Source organism: Macrosteles quadrilineatus, unplaced genomic scaffold (assembly GCF_028750875.1).
Source record: "Macrosteles quadrilineatus isolate MER2022 unplaced genomic scaffold, UCM_ALF_1.0 Scaffold_12__1_contigs__length_5162894, whole genome shotgun sequence".
NCBI classification, from domain to species: Eukaryota; Metazoa; Arthropoda; class Insecta; order Hemiptera; family Cicadellidae; genus Macrosteles; species Macrosteles quadrilineatus.
Window position 1 is genome coordinate 2,419,066 of NW_026542605.1, and position 22,957 is coordinate 2,442,022.

At 32.3% G+C, this 22,957-nt stretch overlaps 2 protein-coding genes across 2 annotated transcripts in view; one reads left to right on the forward strand and one right to left on the reverse strand.

Moving 5' to 3' along the window:
* Positions 1–13,486: 13,486 nt before the first annotated feature.
* On the reverse strand, positions 13,487–15,112 carry LOC129004862 (uncharacterized). Its single transcript, XM_054433542.1, has 3 exons — positions 14,947–15,112; positions 14,329–14,492; positions 13,487–13,653 (listed from the first exon to the last, which is right to left on the reverse strand). The coding sequence occupies exons 1-3, from the start codon at positions 15,070–15,072 to the stop codon at positions 13,533–13,535; spliced, it is 411 nt and encodes a 136-aa protein (XP_054289517.1). The 5' UTR covers positions 15,073–15,112; the 3' UTR covers positions 13,487–13,532.
* A 7,031-nt stretch (positions 15,113–22,143) lies between these two features.
* LOC129004883 (uncharacterized) overlaps positions 22,144–22,957 on the forward strand; it is a 66,884-nt gene continuing 66,070 nt past the window's right edge. Inside the window, exon 1 of the mRNA XM_054433577.1 lies at positions 22,144–22,379. Coding sequence (XP_054289552.1) covers positions 22,144–22,379 — 236 coding nt within the window. The remainder of the gene's footprint in view (positions 22,380–22,957) is intronic.

Below are 22,957 nucleotides of genomic sequence, written 5' to 3' on the forward strand. Positions count from 1 at the left end.
GTTGTATTTGAAAAACTGCCATTGGTAATAAAGCTTAATTTGGAATTTGGATTGAGCTCAGTCAGGTATACAAATTGTTTATCATCATAACACTACAATTAATATTGGCCATATTTATAGGTCATAGGTTTTTATCATTCGGGAATTCGATCGTTTTCAACTAAAATTCTTCACGATTTTTACGACTGATTGTTATTTACTTACATGCATTGCAGTTTGTAGACAATAAATGATAGTTGGTGGAACTATTTGCTATTTGATCATTTTCATTCTATTCAATAATAACGGCAAGTAATACATTTTCTTTACCAGTTAACCATTCAATCCCAATTCCATTTGAGTGTTCAAAAGTAGTTTATAAGGACAAATGACACTTTACGACTAATAGTTTGCTTTTTTCTGTTAGTGCTTACTTTCTTCTCCACTTACAGATGTACAGTAATTATGAGAGCAGTTAGGTGCTGATCCTATTTCGCTTTTTTAATGTGTCGATGAGCTGTTATTATGTACACTAGCTAATGTGTTCCAGCTATGGAAGTACTTCCATGATTGTTAATACGAATTGCTGTGCTGTTGTGCTAACAATGCAACTGCATAAACTGCATGGTTTTCTGTAGGTGTTTTATTTGCTTATTCTTGCGTTGTTTACTTAAAAAAAAATTCCTAATGTTCGTGATAGTTTCATTATTGCAACATATATACTATAGGCACAACTCTAGGGAAACTCAATTTGACAAATTTACAGTACAATTGGATAAAACTAATTAAATGTTTTATTTGGTTCACCGATTGGATATCACATGTAAAACAATAACCTCAAGCTATTTTTTATTTATAAATACTCAGCCTACACCCAGGTATAGGTGGTATCAAGAGTTTTTAATTACAATATTATGACAAACTTTAATATAAATTTTTCAAAGCCATAATTATATTGGAAATATATTTATGTAGAGTCAATAGAGTGGAACTCTAAGGGTGGTTAAATCAGAGATTTAATGGGCTGCTCGTTGAACATAAAAGCTTTGTAAGTTAATATTTGGCTTTTGACAAACGTATAGCTAAAGATTTAACCTTTGGTTATTATGGATTATTGATCTTTGTATCTCGTTACATGTGAGTTTATAGATTATTGGTTTTTGTAATGAGTACATTGAGTCTAACTGATCCAATCTTTTTTTAATACTCTATCAAAACATTGTGAGGGTTTGTTTCAATCATTTAGCACTTTATCATTTCGGAGTTATCAGCGCGTACTAATTAACTATAATGGTGATGATAAACATTGAGTGTTTATCGTTGATTAACATGTATACTAGTATTGTGCAATCACCAACCTAGTGATCTATTTTAATATGTCTTCTTTATAGGGATTGTACGCTAAAACTCTTGCATCTATTAACTTTAAACCATTTTAATTTCAGGTAAAACATCTTGTGGTGGGCAAATACGATTAAATAGCCTCTTCTATAATAGGTACGTACACTGATTTCAATTATTTTTAATGCCAGTAGATGCATTTTTAGCTACAAGCAAAATAATATATTTAGAGAAAATGCGGTTATGTTGATATCTTATATTTATCAAACATTGATTGTTTCCAGTGAAAATATGCTTCCAGAACTTTATTAACCTGTTATGATAAAAAAAAAAAATACTTAACGAACGTTTATGCATTTTTTCCATGCAACAAATATTTAGATTAGGTTGTTTTGTGTATCATAAAATATTGCTTACGGAAGTCAGAGCAATTTAAAACTTTCAAAGTTACGCGAATGTTCTGTAGAAACGCATTTGGCCAAGAGTTCAGCTTTAATATAGTTAGAGCACCTTTGGAGGCACCAGGCTAAACTGTAGCAGTTTGCTGTTTACAAGTTTAACAGATTCTCTACGTAATAGTTTAACAAGTTTTACACGAGCAAAGGATTAAACTATTGCTAACTTCTGAACTCCTAGTAGCATCAGTTGCTTGAATTATTTTACAATACATTTTTCATTTTGTTCTTTGGATGCTAGCTGTTATTTAAATACCATAAAATAGTGTCCACTAAAACTGTTAAATAATTAAATCTTCTAGGGGTTAAAGAAACATTTATTCGAGGTAAATGCCCTGTAACTGGATATAAAGTCAATGAAAAAATATAAATATAGCTGTTCCTAATAATCATTAAATTATAGTAATAAAAAACTTAGCCTATTATACAAATTGATGATATCCACCCCGAACACCTATATCTACCAAACGACATCTCCAGGGGTCAATGCTCGAGAGGCCTTATAGATCAATATCACAGCCTTATGTTTGCCCGACTGCGTCAAAATTAGCTGCAACTAGAACAAAATTAAAAATATAAAATACAGTCACAGAATTTCAGGCTAAAATAAGTTAAAGTGTATATCGCTGTCTATAAACCTCAGTAACAACATTTGAATACGTAAACTCCATACAGGCTCATCAATAGCAGATGTTTTACTATCAAAATACGATAGTTTAATCGCTTGAAAAGAATTGGGAAGCTCTTGGGAAAACGTTGGTCAGCAATTCAGTTTTTAGGTGTTATAGTGCGAAGTGAACCTAAGATTTATTGTTATACAGGATAATTGGGCACTTAAAGTACATATTTGATTAATAATATAGGTCTTTTGGTTCAAAAGACTGTTGCCTCAAGCCAATTTGCGATTATGCCACTGAACACTATAGAAAGCAAACTGGGTGTTTAAACTAAACACGAATTGAATACGAGTGCAATCTCGAAATATGCAGTGTGTAGCATTGTTACTGTAGATCAAGGCCAATCTGGCATATTTATATTATCAAATACTCTAATTATATTCCCTACAACATAAAGCCACTGTTATTGATAGTATTGATCAATGAAGGGACATTTGGCATCGAAAAAACATTTACTAACCAGTCAAAACATTAGTGTTCTGTCCTCTTAAACAATAGAAGAGTATTATAATTCCTCAATTCCATATGTAAAGTAATGATCAGTGAGAAAACATTCTAAATCGTTCCTATCGCCTACACGCCAGCCAAAACAATAGAGTACTCTGACCTTTTAAACAATTAATTGCAGATAATTATATTTCCTCTATAATATGAGACTCCTGTAGTGGGCATTGAGCGGCAAAGGAACACTTGGCATAGGTCCTAATGCCTACACGCCAGCCAAAATAATAGAGTGCTCTGACCTCTTTAACAATAGCAGATAATTGTATTTCCTATATAATATGACACTGATGTAGAGAGTATTGAGCGACAAAGGAATATTTGGCATGGGTCCTAATGCCTACATGCCAGCCAAAATAATAGAGTGCTCTGACCTCTTTGACAATAGCAGATAATTTTATTGCCTCTATAGTTTTATGACACTGCTGTAGAGAGTATTGAGTGACAAAGGAACCCTTGGCATGTGTTCTAATGCCTACACGCCAGGCAAAACAATAGAGTGAGCTGACCTCTTATACAATAGCAGATAATTATATTTCCTCTTTAATATGACACTGCTGTAGTTATTATTGAGCCATGAATATTTTTGTCACTAGCACCCTAACCCTAACTTGCCAGCAAAAATATTTAAGTACATTAAATTAAACATTAAGCTAAACTTTAAGAGTAACATCAAATTAGTCTAGTTTTGCTTCATCTATTTAGAATAGCAATACACACTATGTGTGTGAAAAATAAGTCTTTTCTACAGATTGTTTTAATTAGCAATGGTTTCAAGCTCAACACAAAATATTAATATACGAACTCATGACTTATGAAATGAAAGAACAAAATTATTGACGTAGCAGCCAAATGACTATCCTACAAGGAGTAACAGTTTAGACGCAACGGTTCCCAAGTGGAAAGAAACAATCATGTCTTGCTTAAGCACCTCATTCCAGGTGAGCTTAGTTTCTCATTACGGCTGGAAATGCTCCAACATCAGTGAACCATGTACAAAGGTAACACTATCGGTATTTAGCTGTCTTCTATGCAATAATTAACTTTACTAAAAGTATTTATTTTATTAATAATAGAATATTACATATTATTTACTAATAAAGTACGTACATTAGTGTTTTTGACATCATAAATAAATGTCAATAAAATGTCTTTAAAGTAGAATTATTTTGACCTGAATTAGACCTGAATTAGACCTGAAAGTTTAATTATCAGGTACTAGAAAACATTAAAATCTGGAAATCATGTCGAAGATAAAACTAAATATTTCTGTTACTTTGTTATCAATTATTGAAATTTAAATGTCAGCTCGATTACAAACAATAAAGTTTGATTTTCAGGATCAGAATTTCCAATACGGTAGTCATAAAGTCAGCATCTGACACATCACTTCCGGGTTTTGATGACAAAATGCATTAAACCAGGCTCATATCGTGTCATAGCTGCTATGGCATCAACATGGTTTACAGATACTTTAACGGTATAGTTATAGGTATTAATAGTCAAAGGTTATAGCATAGTAAAACTACTTGATATTGCAATCTTGTAAGGTAATGATGCTGTAATTCCGTTGATCAGCTTTCATTTGCTTTTCCCAACAGTTATTTCATTTTTAAATACGATGACATGGTTATTTGTGTTGATATATCAAATGTATAATTCATAAACTTTGGTTGGCCCTCTCGTTTAGCAATGGTGACAGAAAAAAGTATCTATCGAAGTTCATAAATGCAGCTGCCCTACAATTTACGCTTGTAACAAAGCTTTTATATTAATTAGTTTGTCCAATAAATTAGCATCTGGTATTAATTTACTTAATTACTAAAATCAATGTATTTTAGAAAATGCCTGCTAAGTAGCCACAATGTAACGTATTAAACCCAAATAATTCACATTTGATGTCAGGTCAGCTGTTTTACGACTGGACTGGTCTGCAATAGCCTAATTACCCAGCAGCTCATGTCTGTTAACTCAGCATGGAGGAACGTTAGCCAAATGTTGCCTCGGATTTTAATTATTCGTTATCATCACTGACTTTTTCACTTATTCACTTATTTTACTTACTTCCATATTCACTTATTTCACTTATTCAGGTGCACTGCATGAATTTAATTGATTCATTGGCCTCTCGTAAAGGGAGACCCTTGGATTCTCCGATACTTAGACACAGTTCTATGTTTGTGACTTGATATGAGATCTACAGCTTAAGGTCGGCTTCCGATCCTATGGTCACGCATTGGAAATTGGGACTTCCCAATAAAAACTTATTAAATTATTTGGAGTTTTCAAACCAGAACTTCAAAGATGTACCAGTCGTAAATAAACTCTTAGTGATCACACTATTTCACAGTGTGTTTATTGACACAGCTATTTCAAAGCTATGTTCAATTTGAATTTTAATATAGGATCACTTTCATGTTTAATTCCAAGATTTTCTTAGAATTGTATTGTGTCCATCACTTTATTTCTCTTAGAACTTTAGATTGGACCATCGATGTTTTGGACACAGATGTGTATAACGCGATCGTAATCTACGTTTTTGCGACACTGCTGTTACAGACGACGGCCACCTATTTTAGCTTAACAAAATACAACTAAACCGGAGTATGTTGCATACAAATTAAACGCTAACAGCCACTAATCAACATTTTTCGTAAAACTTATCAAAATCGTACAGCCATTTTAAGTTTTCTTTGAAGTAAACAAGTTGTAATATTATTTTTGCTTTTGCTTAACTGTTATTATGCTCTGCGATCTTGTTTTTACCACCGTTTGTGAGGAAAGACTATTTGCTTTCTTACTTATTCTTATCAGCTAAGAAAATCTACTTAATATGAAATTTTGTAGATGATAAATACTTTGAGTAGATGATCATATAGTACAAAAAACAAGCTCAATTGAAAACTTGCTCCAACTTTTCAAATAGCCAGTTGTGTTGCGTGAGTGCAGTATATCCGTTTTGGATAGCTGTAGACTCAACTTGCTCATGTACAATCAGCTGATCCCTACAGACAGATGTGTCATCATCCAACCAACAAGCTGAGTCCATTAGTGGTAACGTGACTCTAGGGGTTGTGGATGACGTCACATATCTATGATTAGACAGTTGGTCAGTGGTGTGTGGCTATAAAATTGATAAATATGTTCTTGTTTATTCGAGCAAAATATGCAATTTAGCAATTTTTGAACGAGAAATTGTAAAAATCAAGCTTTCCGAGTTCTACAAATGTATTAAGTTATCACTTTTATAACGAGTTGCATAAAAGGCAGGTCTAAAGTTGAAGCGCCTAATGTCTCTTACAAAACTGCTGAGTTTCAATATTTTACTTAGTCCACCACTTTGCCTACTACCTTGCTCATTCTGAATTACAACTGAACATGGAAACATATTTTAGGGGTCACTCAATAACAACTGAGGACAAAGTATAATCTGACCATTGTATAAATTATGTGATATCGCTATGGTTATTTTGTTGCGGACTAACTTTTACTCTACAGCTGTAAAACTAAGTTACCTAAAGTTATGCCTTAGTTATTATAAAACTAGTATTTGTAAATTTATCTAAGATATTTTTTACATAATACTTACTACCAGTACAAGTTTTTGTGATCTAATTCATCTCATCACTCCATAATGTTAGTACAATAATTTACACTCGATTGCAAACAATAAAGTTTGATTTTCCGGATCAGGATTTCCAATACGGTAGTCATAAAGTCAGCATCTGACACATCACTTCCGGGTTTTGATGACAAAATGCAGTAAACCAGGCTCATATCGTGTCATAGCTGCTATAGCATTAACATCGTTTACAGACATATTATTTAACGGCGTACTTATACTACTTAGTAAAACTATGTGATATTACAGGCTTGTTAACTAATAATCCTGTTATTGCGTTCATTAATATTCATTTGATTTTTCAAATTGTTAATTTGTTTTTAAATACGATGTCATAACTATTTGTGTTCTTCAAATCAGAATTAAAAGAGTGTTTTCACCCTCTTGATAGCAAAAGTGGCAGTAAACAATATACAGGGTGTCCATAAAAAAGATTCAGGAAAATGAATCCCCATACTATAAGGAAGAAAAAAGTTTATGGGAAGTTATGTCCGAAAATGCATATTAACCCAGATATCCGCCATTTTGTTTTTTATATAAAAATATTTTTATCTGTGAAGTTTTTATTCGATGATTATGAAGTTTTGTAAACATGTTAACATACACAAGATCTATAATAGAAAAAAATATAAAGTTGTTCCGATTGTAAATTTCAAAATCGCGGCCGTTTGAATTTGTATAACTTAAATAACTCAATAACGGCTAATTCAATGAAAAAAATTTCAAGAATACTTTTTTGCATTTTTAATCTCCTATCAAACGATACCAAGATCGAAAAGATCGGACAAAAGATAACTGCAATATAACGTTTCTTGTGTAATAATAAGGCATGTTAGTCGGTGAACCCTTATTTTTTGCCTTATTTTTACTCAAAAAACGTTATATTTCAATTATCTTTTGTCCGATCTTTTTGATCTTGGTATCGTTTGATAGGAAATTAAAAATGCAAAAAAAGTATCAATGACATATTTTTATAGAATTAGCCGTTTTTGAGTTATTTAAGTTAGAAAAGTTCAAACGGCCGCCGTTTTAAAATTTACAATCGGAACAACTTAATTATTTTTTCTGTTATAGGTCTTGTGTATGTTAACATGTTTACCAAACTTCATAATCATTGGATAAAAAACTTCACAGATAAAAATATTTTTGTATAAAAACAAAATGGCGAATATCTGGGTTAATATGAATTTTCGGACATACCTTCCCATAAACTTTTTTCTTCCTTATAGTTTCGGGATTCATTTCCCAAAGTCCTGAAACGTTTTTTATGGACACCCTGTATATTGAAATCAAATAACTCACCTGCTCTTCAATGTTTTTTTTTTTTTTTTTTTAGAGGTTGGTGGCCTCTTTTAACCTTGCATTTGCCCGTCCACATAGACTAAGCACCCGTGCGTGTATCGTTCACAGCAAAGCAAGGAGTGAGCCGGTACAGTACAAAGGTGAACTGTACTGATAAAATGTTATCGGCAGTGACCAGGATCCGAACCCACGACATCGCTGCCTTGGGCCCGAAGTCCGCGACGCTACCGACTGAGCCACTGACTCACTAAATGTACTAATGTACGCTTTTATCTCAAAGGTTTTATAATAGTTAGTTTGTCTTTAAAAAATAGCGTCGTGTATTATTTTTTAACATGCTAAAATCAGTATATTTAACAGTAAATGCCTGGCTAAGTAACCACAATGTAACATATTAAACTATTACATTTGATGGCAGGTCAGTTGTTTTACGACAGGACTGGTCTGCAATAGCCTAATTACCCAGCAGCTCATGTCTGTTAACTCAGCATGGAGGGACGTTTGCCAAATTAAGCCAATATGTTGCCTCGGATCTTAGTTATTCGTTATCATCACTCTTTCTGATTCAGATGCTTCCTGGATTAATATCTTTTACCCTTTCGTGAAGGGAGAACGTTTTAATTTTTTGACTAGATATGATTACCTAAAGCAAAAGGTCGGCTGGCTACTTGGCCCGGCAAGGAAACATCACAGGTCTTAAACTCAGTGTAAATTGGCACTCACCAATAAAAAGTAATTAAACTTATTTGAGTTTTCAAACCACGTCTTCAAGCTTTCAGAACTAACCTGAATATACCAGTCGTAAATAAAAACTTACTGACAACATAGCAGTTTCAAAGCTGTGTTTTAAATTATCATGTTATGATTAAAGACACGTTATGACTTAGAGTTAACCTATATAAATAACAATACACATTGTTTAGGCACAGTAAATGTATTCTGACTACTAAATCTCCTTATGTGTTTTTACACCGTCATTGATTATTTAATGTCTTTTTGTAGATCTTCTGTAGTGAAACATTTTACCATTTCATTTTATTTAATTCTTCAAATTAAACCATCGATGGATTGGACACTGATGTGTATAACGCGATCGTAATCGACGTTTTGGTGCCACTGCCGTTACAGACGACGACCACCTATTTTAGCTTTACAAAGTATATTTAAACCGGAGTATTTTGCATACACATTAAACGCTAACAGCCACCTGTAGCACACTTTGTTTCGTAAAACCCATCAAAATCGTACAGCTTTTTAAAGTAGATTTTTATATAGGCCTACTAATTGTAATGTTATATTTATTTCAAAAATAACGAAATTTTGATTGCACTAGCTACCTTGTGTGAGAAAACACTATTTTTGTTCTTTTTTATTCTTATCAGCTAAGAAAATCTACTTCATATAAAATTTTAAAACGATAAATACTTTGAAGATCACAAGCAGTAGACTTAACATTAACATGTAACCAATCAGCTGATCCCAAGAGACAGATGTGTCATCATCTGACCAACAAGCTGAGTCCATTAGTGGTAACGTGACTCAGGGGTTGTGGATGACGTCACTCGGCTATGATTAGACCATTGGCCAGTGGTGTGCGGTAAATTGATCTTCTACACTATGAAAATAAAATAATGCAGTTTGGCACTTTTTGAACGAGAAATTGAAAATAATCAGGCATTCCGAGTGTTTCAGTTTCAGACTTTTTCTACCGAATTACAACTATTGCAATGTCTAAGGATGGACCACATAAAGAAAGTCTAAAGTGGGATTTTTTTATACTGGATTAGTTAACGAATCTGCTAACTGTCAATGTCTTAGCCGACTTTACTTGCGTTTGTTTACGGTAACCTAAAACCAGCATGAATACGTGGCAGCCCATAAGATTATTGTTAAAAGTATAAACATTTCATTTGAACGTTTTATTGTAACTCAAATTGTTCCGTAACACAGCCCAGGTCTTATTTTTAGCAACAAACTAATATATTTATAAGCATTTAGATGAAATCGTTGGAGCCATTTTTAAAATCATTGTGTGCACAAACTTTATTCGTATTCTAGTCTATACTACAGTACAAATAAAGTTAGTCCTAGTATCCTATGATACTAGTACAAGTTAAACCCAGCTAGTTGTGATCTTATTTATCTCATCCCTCCGATATGTTAATATATCAAGACACGTCTCTTACAGACAGGCTACATGATGGAAGGTCGTTGCGTTTGAGATGTAATATCCTAAACATCTTCTTGAGATGCAGGTCGCGTACTGACAAGCCGTAACTCATCTAACGTCTTGGTCTGACGAACTGTAGTACCTTAATGAGTTTGTAACTTAACGGGTTTACTGAAATCTCGCACATTTTACCTCATTTAATATCTCAAAAAGTGACTGCATTTAAAACACTTGAAAAAGTTTCAGTACCATTTATGGCTGTTATGCCCACATACTGTACTAAGCTTTTCTTGGTTAGCTCATATTACATGGAGTATTACATGGGATATTACTCAGTATTTAGGTTAGGATTTAGTGTTGGTAAAATATATACAGCAATAACTAGTGTTTAGTTTGACAGTAACGATTTACCAGTTTCTTATTTAGTTGTAGTTGTGTCATTCACATTTTCAGTACATTAGTTTGCCTTTTCAGCACAGGTTCACTCGAAGCAGAATAGTTTGGACTGATAAATATTTCCAAACTATTCACATTGAAATGGTTTATCCGTGGATTAACAGTCACAACTTATGCGTGATGCATTTAATTGTTTTGTGTATACTTACATAAATATATACTTGGATGGACGAATACTCAATTCACTATTGGAACTTTTAAACACTTTTTATTGTTTTTGATTCAAACTGTATCCTTACGCCTTTAATTTCTTGACCATGAATCACCCAGTTCGATGAGACAAAGACAAATGGCCTGAGTATCGATCTACGTGTCCAAGATTCACTTGCACAGCAGGATTCCTTTTAATATTGTTACTTCAGTATAGCATGATTTTTTTACAGTAGTATATGCCATAATATATATACAACACGATGAAAAGCGTTTCATACTATTAACACTAATGTAGACATAAATACACTTACTGTAGTTTTAAATAATGCCCGTTCGGTTTATCAAGGATACAATGTTGAGTTTTGGTAACAGTATTGCAACAGCACAATCTGTTAGTAGGTAGGCTAAATCTACTTAGTTGTATATGCAAAATAAATATCAAAATGGGAAGGGACTTAATTCACTAAGCATATTGTTACATGGTTATCATATCAAATCATAAAACCTCTTGTACGTTTATATTTTGGAATGTTGTATCATTCAACCTATTGTTTGTAACTGAACATAGTTTGATTCAGCTTTAACCTGGCGAATGTAGAAAATCTTTGTGACAGCAAAATACATGGTAAATTGAAAGCTGTGTAATTTTACGTATTGATTTAACGTACATATTATCATTAATATCTAATAGAATATTTCGAAGAATTTGAGGTTCAACAATATTGAAAATATTGCTCGTTGTGAGCTTACTAATGGCATTCATGTGTTATTAAAAGGCGGTTTTAACTTCAACACACACAAAACATCGAAACACAATACCTATACTAAAATTAGAAAACTTCTGTGGAACGGGTAATAATTACACTATATTGATGTAGTCCATCTAAATGATCTCATTTTATTTTATTTGTTCCAAAACGGAAACTCATTTAAAATATACAAATCAATTAACTTAACGTAAATAACTTGCGATTTATTCCACGAAACTCTATTCTTTTAACCATAGGAAAGTTGATGGAATTAAAATACTTACGGTCTAATGTTATAAGACGTTGGGAAATGTAGTAAACAACTAAATAACTTGTTCGTTTATTAATGTCCCTGGTACCACTTATCAATGGATACCTAGTGTATGTGATACATCTGTGAAATTATCAGAAATTCTGAAACTGCCAAATATTTTCGTTCAAATTTAAATATTTTGATTTGCAATTTACAATTTAGATTTTTTTTGGCAGAAGTAATATTTGTAAAAACAAAGTGGTAGGTGCATGAGTTACATTTTCACTTTCGGTGCTGTACGAGGCTTGGTACAAACTTCAAAATTAAGTTTTGCATTGGTTATACAATTTTAAAAACACAATCTATGAAAGGAAAGGTTGCTCAGCTAGCAGATGATAAATTTTGTTGTAACATCAATATGATAATCGATGGGTATCCACCCCACCAGGATGACGAATATTTCTGGCTCCATCTCGTTGTACTTGTGAAATCACACAAACTCTTGCACATACTTGCCATTTATGTATGTATCATCTTTGTCGATACAGAAGGGTTTAAAAAATCATTTTATCAGTGGCTAATTATTGATAGCTGTTAGGGATGAAATTCAAGGACGAATTCAACAGTAGTTGGCCTTAATGTACAATACGAATTTGAAAATTATTATTAAAAAAATGTCAATCATGTATAAAATAGGTACAGAATTTGTATTGTAAAGGTAGGCCTAAATATGCATGACTTGCAATCACCACAATATTACGCTGTAACCGTAACAACATGTCTGTTAGACTTGTCACTCTAATTGGGTGTTTATTGAGTATCATCGTTGGAATAAAAGAATATCATATCCTATATAAAAAGGCAAAAATATAACAGCATGCTCAGTAAAAAATCCGTTTGATTTCGTATTGCCGTATTTTCAGGTCTATGAACTTAAAAAAGTCCAAAACCTTTTAGAAACATAATAAACAGGAAAAACATTGTATTTGAAATTTAATTGGATCCCCTTGGTTAATAAACCTTTAAAACTATTTTTTTAATGAGCTATTACTAAAAAGGAAAACAGAGTTATGGTATAACATCATCACAACTAATTTATTGCTTAGCAGTTTGATCAGAATCCTTTTAGTTGTACTTTTCAAATAGGGCACTAATAACTATTCAAAAATTATAAGTTGTCTGCATTACACCTCCGTTAAATATCGATGGCAAATATTAGCTTAAACTACATAAAACGGCATCGTTATACTCAACACATTTATAGGTTTATATTTTGTTATATCTTATTGAGACTTATCTACTTTTTAATGAAAATGTACTATTGTTCAGTTACTAGAAAAGTCTTATCAGACCACATTGGTTTATTCATCGTATTTTATGAGTGTAACTTTAAACAAATAAGTATGAATGGAGAATTTAATTAAAAGTGCTACAGCGTTTGATATTAAAACATTGTGAAACCTCGTCCTATAATCATATATTGTAGCGCAAGGGTATAAAGGGACCAAAAATGCAGATATGTCGAATCTTCTTTAGAAAAAATGATTTCGAAAAACTCGACTTGGTAACTAGCCAAGCTCCATTGTATTAACTTCATGAAACATTTGTTTCATTTTTGTAATTATTATTTAACGAATTCAATCCCGATTGCAATTTTAATGCAATCTAATTTTATGAGCTTTCCAAATTAACTTTGCAACATCAAATGGCAAAGAGCATATTTCCAACTATGAAAAGCCCGTGAGTTCTATCGTAAAACATTTGTTAGTTTCCATCCACTATGGTAATATTTATAGTTTTTTTTTTTCACCTGACTACTTGTCAACCTGACTTCCTACTCCTTGATACCTTGTGTTTACTTACGTAACTTAAAACTAAACCTTAACTTCTCCATTATTAGTTATATCTTCACCATCGTTCAGCGTAATAAGTGACAAGGGATGGCTGGGGTCAATATCCTCAGGGTTTTGCACCATTTTCAATCGTCCTCCCAGCCTGTATAAAACATATCCACGACATGTTTAGCCAAAATAATTATATTTAATTTCTTAACTATTGAATATTGTTACCTAATTTTATGCAATTATTTATAGAAAATTAAGACAGTTGTAAAATGGGTTGGAGTCATTGGAAACTATCATAAATCCTAACATACTGTTGCTGGAACAGGTAAATAAAATACCTATTAAAAATAAAGAAAACTCCATAAAACGTTGACTTCTTATTTAAACTAGATAGTTTTATTAAAGTGTATAATATGTTTTTGTCGTAATTTGCTTCTATAGACCCTCTAATTAACACTGTTCAATCTTTTTTATAGTTGTTAGCTACGAACTTATTTCTCACCTATTAATGAAGTCCAATAAATTTACTCTCTGTACTTACCATATAGTTATGTTAACTACGCTTTGCGTACTCTCTGAAGTCGTTATCTAAGGTATGGTTTAAATATCTCACTTATTAACTTCAATGTAACCTACGCTCTGTATACATTTTCTCGTACCTCTTCTCTCGTCTAGTAATTTATCAACTGCACGCTTTGAATATTTTGTCGATTTGTGATATACTCATGTACGAATGATGGACGTTAATATAAGCTGTGTAGTATCCCATCTACTGACATTGAGCTCTGTATATTCTGTTATGTGACATAGTCACGTAAAGTCTCACCTGGTGAGGTTGTCACGGACAGCTTCACTCTGCAAGTATGTCAGCTGTTCTTCAGGACTCATCAGCTCCAGGTGATCCAGCATTGTACACTGCTTCACCTTTATCACGTAAATGTAAATCCGGTGAACACAGACACCAGAACAGCACTGCTCCGTATGCGTACACTAGATAACAATAAAGGGACATTAAAGTTAATTTTACTTTCAAAATAATGCATAAAAAGAGGTTATTGTCCAGAATTGTTAGTACTGATGTCTAGATCCAATAGTATTTGTTAATTGGTTTCAATTATTTTAATAGCATCTGTTACGCCAAAAAATTGTGTAGTAATAAACTTGAATTATATAAAATGTTTTGGACAGTTAAAAAGTTTTGAAGTATTTTTTAAGGACATGTTATTTTTAAAAGATAATTGTTGAGATTAGGATTATATTTTATTTACTTCATAAAACAAGCAAACAGATCATTATTAGTAGTGATAATAGTTTTCTCACAGATTCAATCTAAATACTGAGTGATTTAGCAATTTTACAAACCCATGACATGGAATGTTACCAAATTTTTAAACTTAAAGTTAATTTACTTATAAATTTAGTTTATAAAAGTGATTTAACTTACTAACATATTGATGGGGCTGCATGTTCGATGTGTATTACGGCCCCAACTCAGCGTGAACCCGTAACATTGTCGCGCCTGTAACACAATTTGGACACTCAGTAGGAGCAGACCGTAAACTAACAACATTGTGATAGCGGTTTATGTTCATATTACTGACTAAGTGCACGGTTGTAACCCTTGAGTAACGTTTAAAAGCCTATCAAGACTCCTATCAGTCATATAGCCCGGAATGTCATCTTCCGGATCTGATAACAATGAATTGCTGTCATAGCTATTTGGTTACGACATTGTAAATATTATTGACAACATCAGATAAGCTGTCTGCTCATCATGCCTCAGTTAAAGTAATAGTTGTGTTAACAGAATGTTTATAACAGGTAAATCAGTTTTGTAGAGTAATAATTGTACAAACATATTTGTAATTTAAAGGAACAATGTCTAAGGCCCTAATCCTGTTTATAATTTGACGAGGTTTACAATACAATCACAATATTAGATAATTATGAGTCACGCTAGAAGTCTTCAATTGTACGAACATACGTGCAATTTAAAGGAACAATGCCTTATGCCCTAATCCTGTTTATATTCTGACGAGGTTTACAATACAATCACAATATTAAATTATGATTCATGCTAGAAGTCTTCAACTGTACGAACATACTTGCAATTTAAAGGAACAATGCCTTATGCCCTAATCCTGTTTATATTCTGGTGAGGTTTACAATACAATCACAATATTAAATTATGAGTCATGCTAGAAGTCTTCAATTGTACCAACATACTTGCAATTTAAAGGAACAATTGCTTGGGCCCTAATCCTGTTTATATTTTGACGAGGTTTACAATGCAATCACAATATTAAATCATGAGTCATGCTAGAAGTCTGAACTGTTCAAGGTAATCTGTAAGGTTACATGTTTAATCGTTTTAAAAGTCACTAAATGTTTGCATTTGTGGGTTTGAAATATTTTCTTCGCTATAAGCAAAGTTAATTTGTTTGATGTCTATCATTCGTGTTTTAAAACACACACTTGACATTTAGAATGTATAAATATCTTCTTCAAATCAAATTAACCATCTGAATCTGCAATTGGTAGTTCAGCGTAAAAACGTAAACATTCCATTCCAATACTCGGTGTTAGACGTCACGTGATCACTAATAGGATTCACCTGTCGATCAGCTGATTAGCTACTATGGGTCAGCTGTTTGATCATCAGCTGATGGAATAACATTGTTTTGTTGGCAAACCACGAAGATCCATTGGGATAGTTAATCAATCGAAATTGGGCAACTTACACCTCGCTGATATAATAACTTGAACTTAACGAATCATAAATACTCTTTATAATACTCTCAGAAAATGACTTGTGTGGTTGTGTGTAATAAATTTAAAATTAATGATCATGAGGTATTTTGAGTGTATGTTACTTCAAACTAATCATTTCTCTCTAATATATTTATCTACAAATATAGTTAGGTATAAACAAATAGATCATTCCTAGATGTTTCTGATTTGAAAATAATTTACTCGTTATATTATTACTCGTTATTTTTTTTATGATCACATAATATTATTAAAAAAAAAATAGGAAATCATAATTAGGTGTTTTATCAACTGTAGAAACTGCTTAGTACACTTATTACATTTACAGTTATGTAACTAATTCACTGTGTAAACAAATAAAAAAGTATTGAAGACAACATTGATTTTTGCTTGTATTTAACATACATACAATGTATACACATACAGTAGATACAATAAAAGGATGCTTGTTATTTGTACCTTAGTTTCAGTTCCTATATACATTATCTCAACGTCAGTGTCAGGAACAGCTGGGGTGACGCAACATAAGGTAGAGCTGGAGTTGAAATAGCTAAACGTAACGTAAAAAATAATCAAAGTAATTACAAGATGTATTCCATGGTTTTTCATACGAACTGGTCAAAGATAAGAGCCCGGAATGCTAATTCAACGTAATTTGTATAATTGTGTGAATAGGCATGGTAGGTACGATGGAAATATCTTGCTCGAATGTAAAGCTAAAAAATGTTATAAAATGCACTACCTAAAAATTTTAAGCTTTGATTTCTTGTTCAGATAACCTTGGAACAAGAATCTGTTTAAATGTAACACATTCAAGGAATAGAATAATTGAACCATGACATGACTCACATCGGTGGATTGTTACACTAGTCACTTCCTGAGACAACTTGATGTGTTTCCCGCTAACGTCATCGCGATGTTTGTAACATCACTTGATGTTCAGGAAACTGTCTGTGAGTTTCAACAGTTTGTGACAAGTTTGTAAACAGTTTGGCTAAACTCAACACAACTACACTGAGATAATAATGTGTCAAACATTCAAAGGTAGTTACCAGCAATAAAATCAAGTTTCTTTATTGTTCAATATGATATATAATATTAGTAAGATTATAAGAAGTCTATTGGATACTAATAACTTGATTTATTATTTAATTGGGTTTAGGCTGATAACCTCAGACACAAATATCAAATATAATTAAATAACTTTACGTACATCAACGTATTCAATGGTTAAACATGTCCACTAGAGTAGGATTTTCAGTTATATGCAATCGTTTTGTCTCTGCGATATCTACCAAAGCTCGGGGTTGGTTGGAAAAATTATTTTAGCACTAATACTCAATTTTATTTCATGTAGAATCCCATAAGGTATACTGTATTTAAAAAATCATTAATGTAACCATGTGCTAAAATTATAGCATAAATGATATAAAATGTATAAATGTATAAAAAAATGTATAAAAACACACCATATTATTACATAATTAAAATGTAAAGCCTATAGTAACTCATTGTGTTCACTGAAAACCAGGTTAAAGCGATTTCAATTGTATAAACGATTATGAATTATCAACTAATACCTATGAATACAAATGTTACCAAACTATATTATGAACTACTGTGAATTCAAAATGCAACCATTGTTTAAATAATATTACAATAACAGCAGATTTGTTACTATTGTATAATTCACAGATCAATGGTATTAATAAATATTAATACAAAGGCCAATTCTTAGCTGTTCAAAACCTTCGTTGTTTTAGAGAAGTTAGTGAAAATGTTGATTAATAAGATATCCTTTTATATTACGCATTCATATTTTATAGTTTTTAATAGTTTCATTATTTTATTTTTGCGTTTAAATCCCAAGTATGAATTCCAATCATCACAAGGAGGTAAACAGGCTAAACATTTTAGTAGCCTAAATTAACTGTTTACGTCATTATCAAAATATCAATGTACAACAACCGTGTTACACTAATAAAATAACTATTCTACAACAAGTTACTGGAGCTGCTGTTTTGTAACACTCAAATACATATGAAGGATTGTATTACCTCGATATGTACATTTGTACTATTGGCTCAGCAATAACCATCACATATGGCCAAGGTGCTCGTAAACATTGTTTATACTGTAGGTAAACTTGGCTTGGACAGTAAATCTAACATTACAGGCCATCAATTACATTTCACCCCAGTATATTTATCGTGTGAAAAAGAAAGGCCACTTACTTGTACTACATTGGTTTTATTTCAAAAAAATTCAATGCATTGCAAAACATTGCAAGTGAAGACGATGTATTATACAACTCAATTCTTTAATGTAACGTCATTTATTTGTTTAAAAATAAGGTTGGTAATATAGTGCTAAGCAAGTGGCGTTTATTAAAAATGTTATGAAAAGTAATACAGGAGTTGTGTAGTAATAATTACAGAGCATTGATTGTAGCTAGCAACGCGCACAGCTGATTGTGCCGCTCCAGTCGTGGCAACTCGAGCAACTGTAGTACCAACATCACAGTACAAATACTTCTGAAGCATACTTCACTATATTAGAACGAAGTCATCAAATTTAACTTTTATTGTGGTTAATCTTTGAAACTACGATCTTATCTATCTTTTTAAAGAGCATCTTTTGTTCAAAAGAAGCATTTAATTAATTTTAATAGGATTTATGTTCATATTACTGTATTATAAAGATAGTCTATCTAAACTATCAACGCCAAAGCCAAATGTTCTTTATTCCAATTTATAAACATAACTTAATTTCTTCCTGACTTTTTTTAGAATTGGGTTTCAATAATGCAGTAATTCTAATGTATATGTTTTTCAATTCCCTCGTTTAAACACTTCCATCGATGAGCAAACAAAGGCAAGCTATCATCTTGTCAGCTGTGGTTTTCCCGCCATTGTCAATTTGCGACAAACCCTATGTGCTCCTACTATCAATTACGCTCTATTTTCAGAGTACTAGTTTCACAGGTTTCAAGATTATTTTCTATTTTCACTAATTATTTTGCGTAAAAATTTGCTAGTTTTTGTCCATCTGATAGTTCAAAATTGTTGGTTTTAGTGATAATTGTATATTAATCGTCTTAAATACAAATACTACTACTTAAAGTAGAAAAGCTTAAACTAAAATGTTTGGTTTATCTATGACTCTTTTGATTTCATCCACTCTTAAAACGGCATAATATGTTTTCAATAATGTCATTTATTAATTTCATTAACAACCTGCAAGCTAAGTCCAATTAGACATCCAAACTCTGGTAACAATATTCACCTATGGGAAGAACATATTCGCCACAAGCACTTATCGCTCGGAAACGTAATGAACTTGTCCAATAGTATCACAAACCATATTGTGACCTGATGAAACCACGAATCTTTATAGAACAATACCGTAGCATGAAAATGACAATAGTAGGGGAAACATATAGAAATATTACTTCCATTATTGTATTAAAACTTTAATATTTCTGTTATTTTGTTTCAAAACTAAATTTAGTAATTCTCTTACATAAACTTCAATCAAAAGTTCATCACGTGCAAACCTGGATTTCAATTGCTCAATAGCCTTGATGTAATTTTCACCAGAAGGAGGAAAAGAATCTATTAATTCCCTAGCTGATGAACCATGTTTCAAGGATTGAATTAAATATTGAAATTTGTCTTCAGGTTTAATTTCACTATCTTCATGAATCTTTTTGTACTGACCCCAAAACCCAATCCAATTCCTAACATCCCCATCAAATGAAGGTAATTGCAATTTAGGCAAATGAAAGTTATGGTTTGGTTTGTAAATAATGTTTGACTCACCATTGTTGGTAGGTGTTTTAAGAAACATTTCATACTTAGCCTTCATCAGGTACCATTTTTTCTTGTATTCTTCTTGTGTGTCCAGTTCATTGTCCAGATCAGCATCAGAAGCATCTTTCATCAGCATTTCATCAGAGATTTTTCCATCCATTGCCATTAATGCTGTTATTTTGTCTTCAACTTGAGAAAAGTTGACTTTTATTTGAGTTTCTTTATCATTCATTGACAGGTCTTCATTATTAAATGCTTCTTCCAGTTCATTATAAACCTTGGTGAATAGCCTTCTAATCTGTGATCTTTTCTTTTTCATATTTTCTAGGCTTTCCATATTAATATAACTACTATTAAATAACCCAGATGTCTTAAATTAAAGAAAATGTCCTGTCACGGTCGCCAAAATGTTTTGAATCTTGAAATAATTACCAGAAATGATAAAATAATTATTTCTCAAACAGATTAGTAGGCTTCTTTATTTATTCCAAAGTCTAAACTGAATCTTCAAACAATTAAATTAATTCAATACAAAATATTTAACATGTGGTAAAACAAAACACAGTAGTTAAGAAAAATATAACAGTCAGATCAAAAGGAAAATCAATGAATTGAAAACATATTCAATAAAGTTCACAACAGTGATATATATATACGATTACATATAACTAGTGTTCGACAGCTATTGTTAGAACCAGGGTCATATTGTTTTTAGAGTTACGTTTACACGTTCGAGTCACGTACAACGGACGTGTGGCTTATATTGGAAGAGAAAACACGAATTTCTGTGTCAAAACAATGATTATATTTGGGGTTGATATTATTTTGTGTATTGCTTCGTAAAATACGATCAATTTGTCAATATATATCAAAAGAGTTTTAACTAAACTATTTAAGAATTGTTATTGATTCGGTTGAGCGTATGAATAAAAGTGACCAATTCCACAATAACTATCATCAGTTGTGGTGATAGTAAATAAGTAATTGCACATGGTTCTAATGTTCACATTTTCAATTTATGTATGTGGTTTTTTATGCAAATGATGTATAAGTTAACTAAGTCTTTTGTAGGAAAACGTTTGCAACAAACTATCTGAGTTTGTAATCGATTAATATTAACATATCTTTTATTTTGTACATACTTTGTCCGTAGTGTGATTGAAATGTCTTAATATATCAATATCACAAGTTGATCAAAATATGTATTTTGTATGGCATTTTCTTTTTGTGAGGTTAATTGTAAGAAGGGTCATGTGTAAATACATTTTACCAGTATTTGCCTTAGGTTATAAGATAACTAATCCTTTATGGACGCATTGTTTTTTTCATATAATGGACTTCTTATAATATATCATATTGAACAATAAAGAAACTTGATTGTATTGCTGGTAACTACCTTTGAATGTTTGACACATTATTATCTCCGCGTGGTTGTGTTTAGTTTAGCCAAACTGTTTACAAACTTGTCACCAACTGTTAAAACTCACAGACAGTTTCCTGAACATCAAGTGATGTTACGAACATCGCGATTTTGTTAGCGGGAAACACATCAAGTTGCCTCAGGAAGTAACTAGTATAACAATCCACCGATGTGAATCATGTCATGGTTCAATTATTCTATTCCTCGAATACGTTACATTTAAACAGATTCTTGTTCCAAGGAGGAATTAATAGTTCATGGTTTGTTTGGAGGTATTAAAACTAAAGAGACTCCACATAATCTTTACCAAGTAGAGTTACGTGACACAAAGGGTAAATTTGGCATTTCAGTTAATGTGCTTGATCAAGACAAGATTTGCAATTACATACCCAGATTAGATACAAAAAGGTATTTTCCCATTTTAAAGAAGAAGAATATATACCTTTCAGATATTGGACAAGATGCAGCAGAAGAAATAGAGTTACTACTAGGAGCTGATATCTTGGGCCAACTTCTCACAGGTAAAATTGAACAGCTAGATCACACTCTGGTTGCTGTTCAGACTGTGTTAGGATGGACAGTAATGGGACAATGTGGAAAAAGTTACCAGTCACTTATTAGTATTAGTTGCTTTGCTAAAATGGACATTTCAGATCTATGGCGTTTAGATGTTTTGGGCATCACTGATCCATCAGGTAGTAAAACAAAGGAGGCGAATGCATCATATGTTTTGGAGCATTTTAACAAAACTATTGTAGTAAAGAGTGAAAATAGGTACGCGGTGACTCTTCCATGGATTGAAGGCCATCCGGAGCTTATGGACAACAAAGTTACAGCCGAGAAGCGACTACATGCAGTGACCAAGAAGTTGATTAAGTTAGAAAAGTTCAATGAGTATGATCAGGTATTTTCAGAGTGGTTAAATTCAAACATTATTGAAAGGGTTGTTGAGTCCTCTGTAACTGATAGACCTGTACACTACTTACCTCATCACGCTGTGGTCAAAGAATCCAGTTTGACTACTAAGGTTCGACCAGTCTTTGATGCTTCTGCTGTCGATAGTAGGGGGAATTCTCTTAACTCTTGTTTGGAAAAGGGACCTAATTTAATAGAACTAATTCCAGCTCTTCTAATGAAGTTTAGAAAACACCCAATAGGCGTTATTTCAGATATTAAGAAAGCTTTCTTGCAAGTAAGTTTAACAGAAAGTGACCGAGACGCTTTAAGATTTTTGTGGTGGAAGGACTGTGCTTCTGGAGAAATATCCGAGTTTCGACACTGTAGGGTGGTATTTGGAGTTTCTTCTAGCCCATTTTTGTTGAGTGCTACATTAGCTCATCATCTGGAGAATTCTCCTGAAACTATGAAAGATACGGCAAATAAATTGAAAGAGTCTTTCTATGTTGATAACTGTGTAACCAGTGTAGAGAGTGAATATGAACTTCATCGATTTG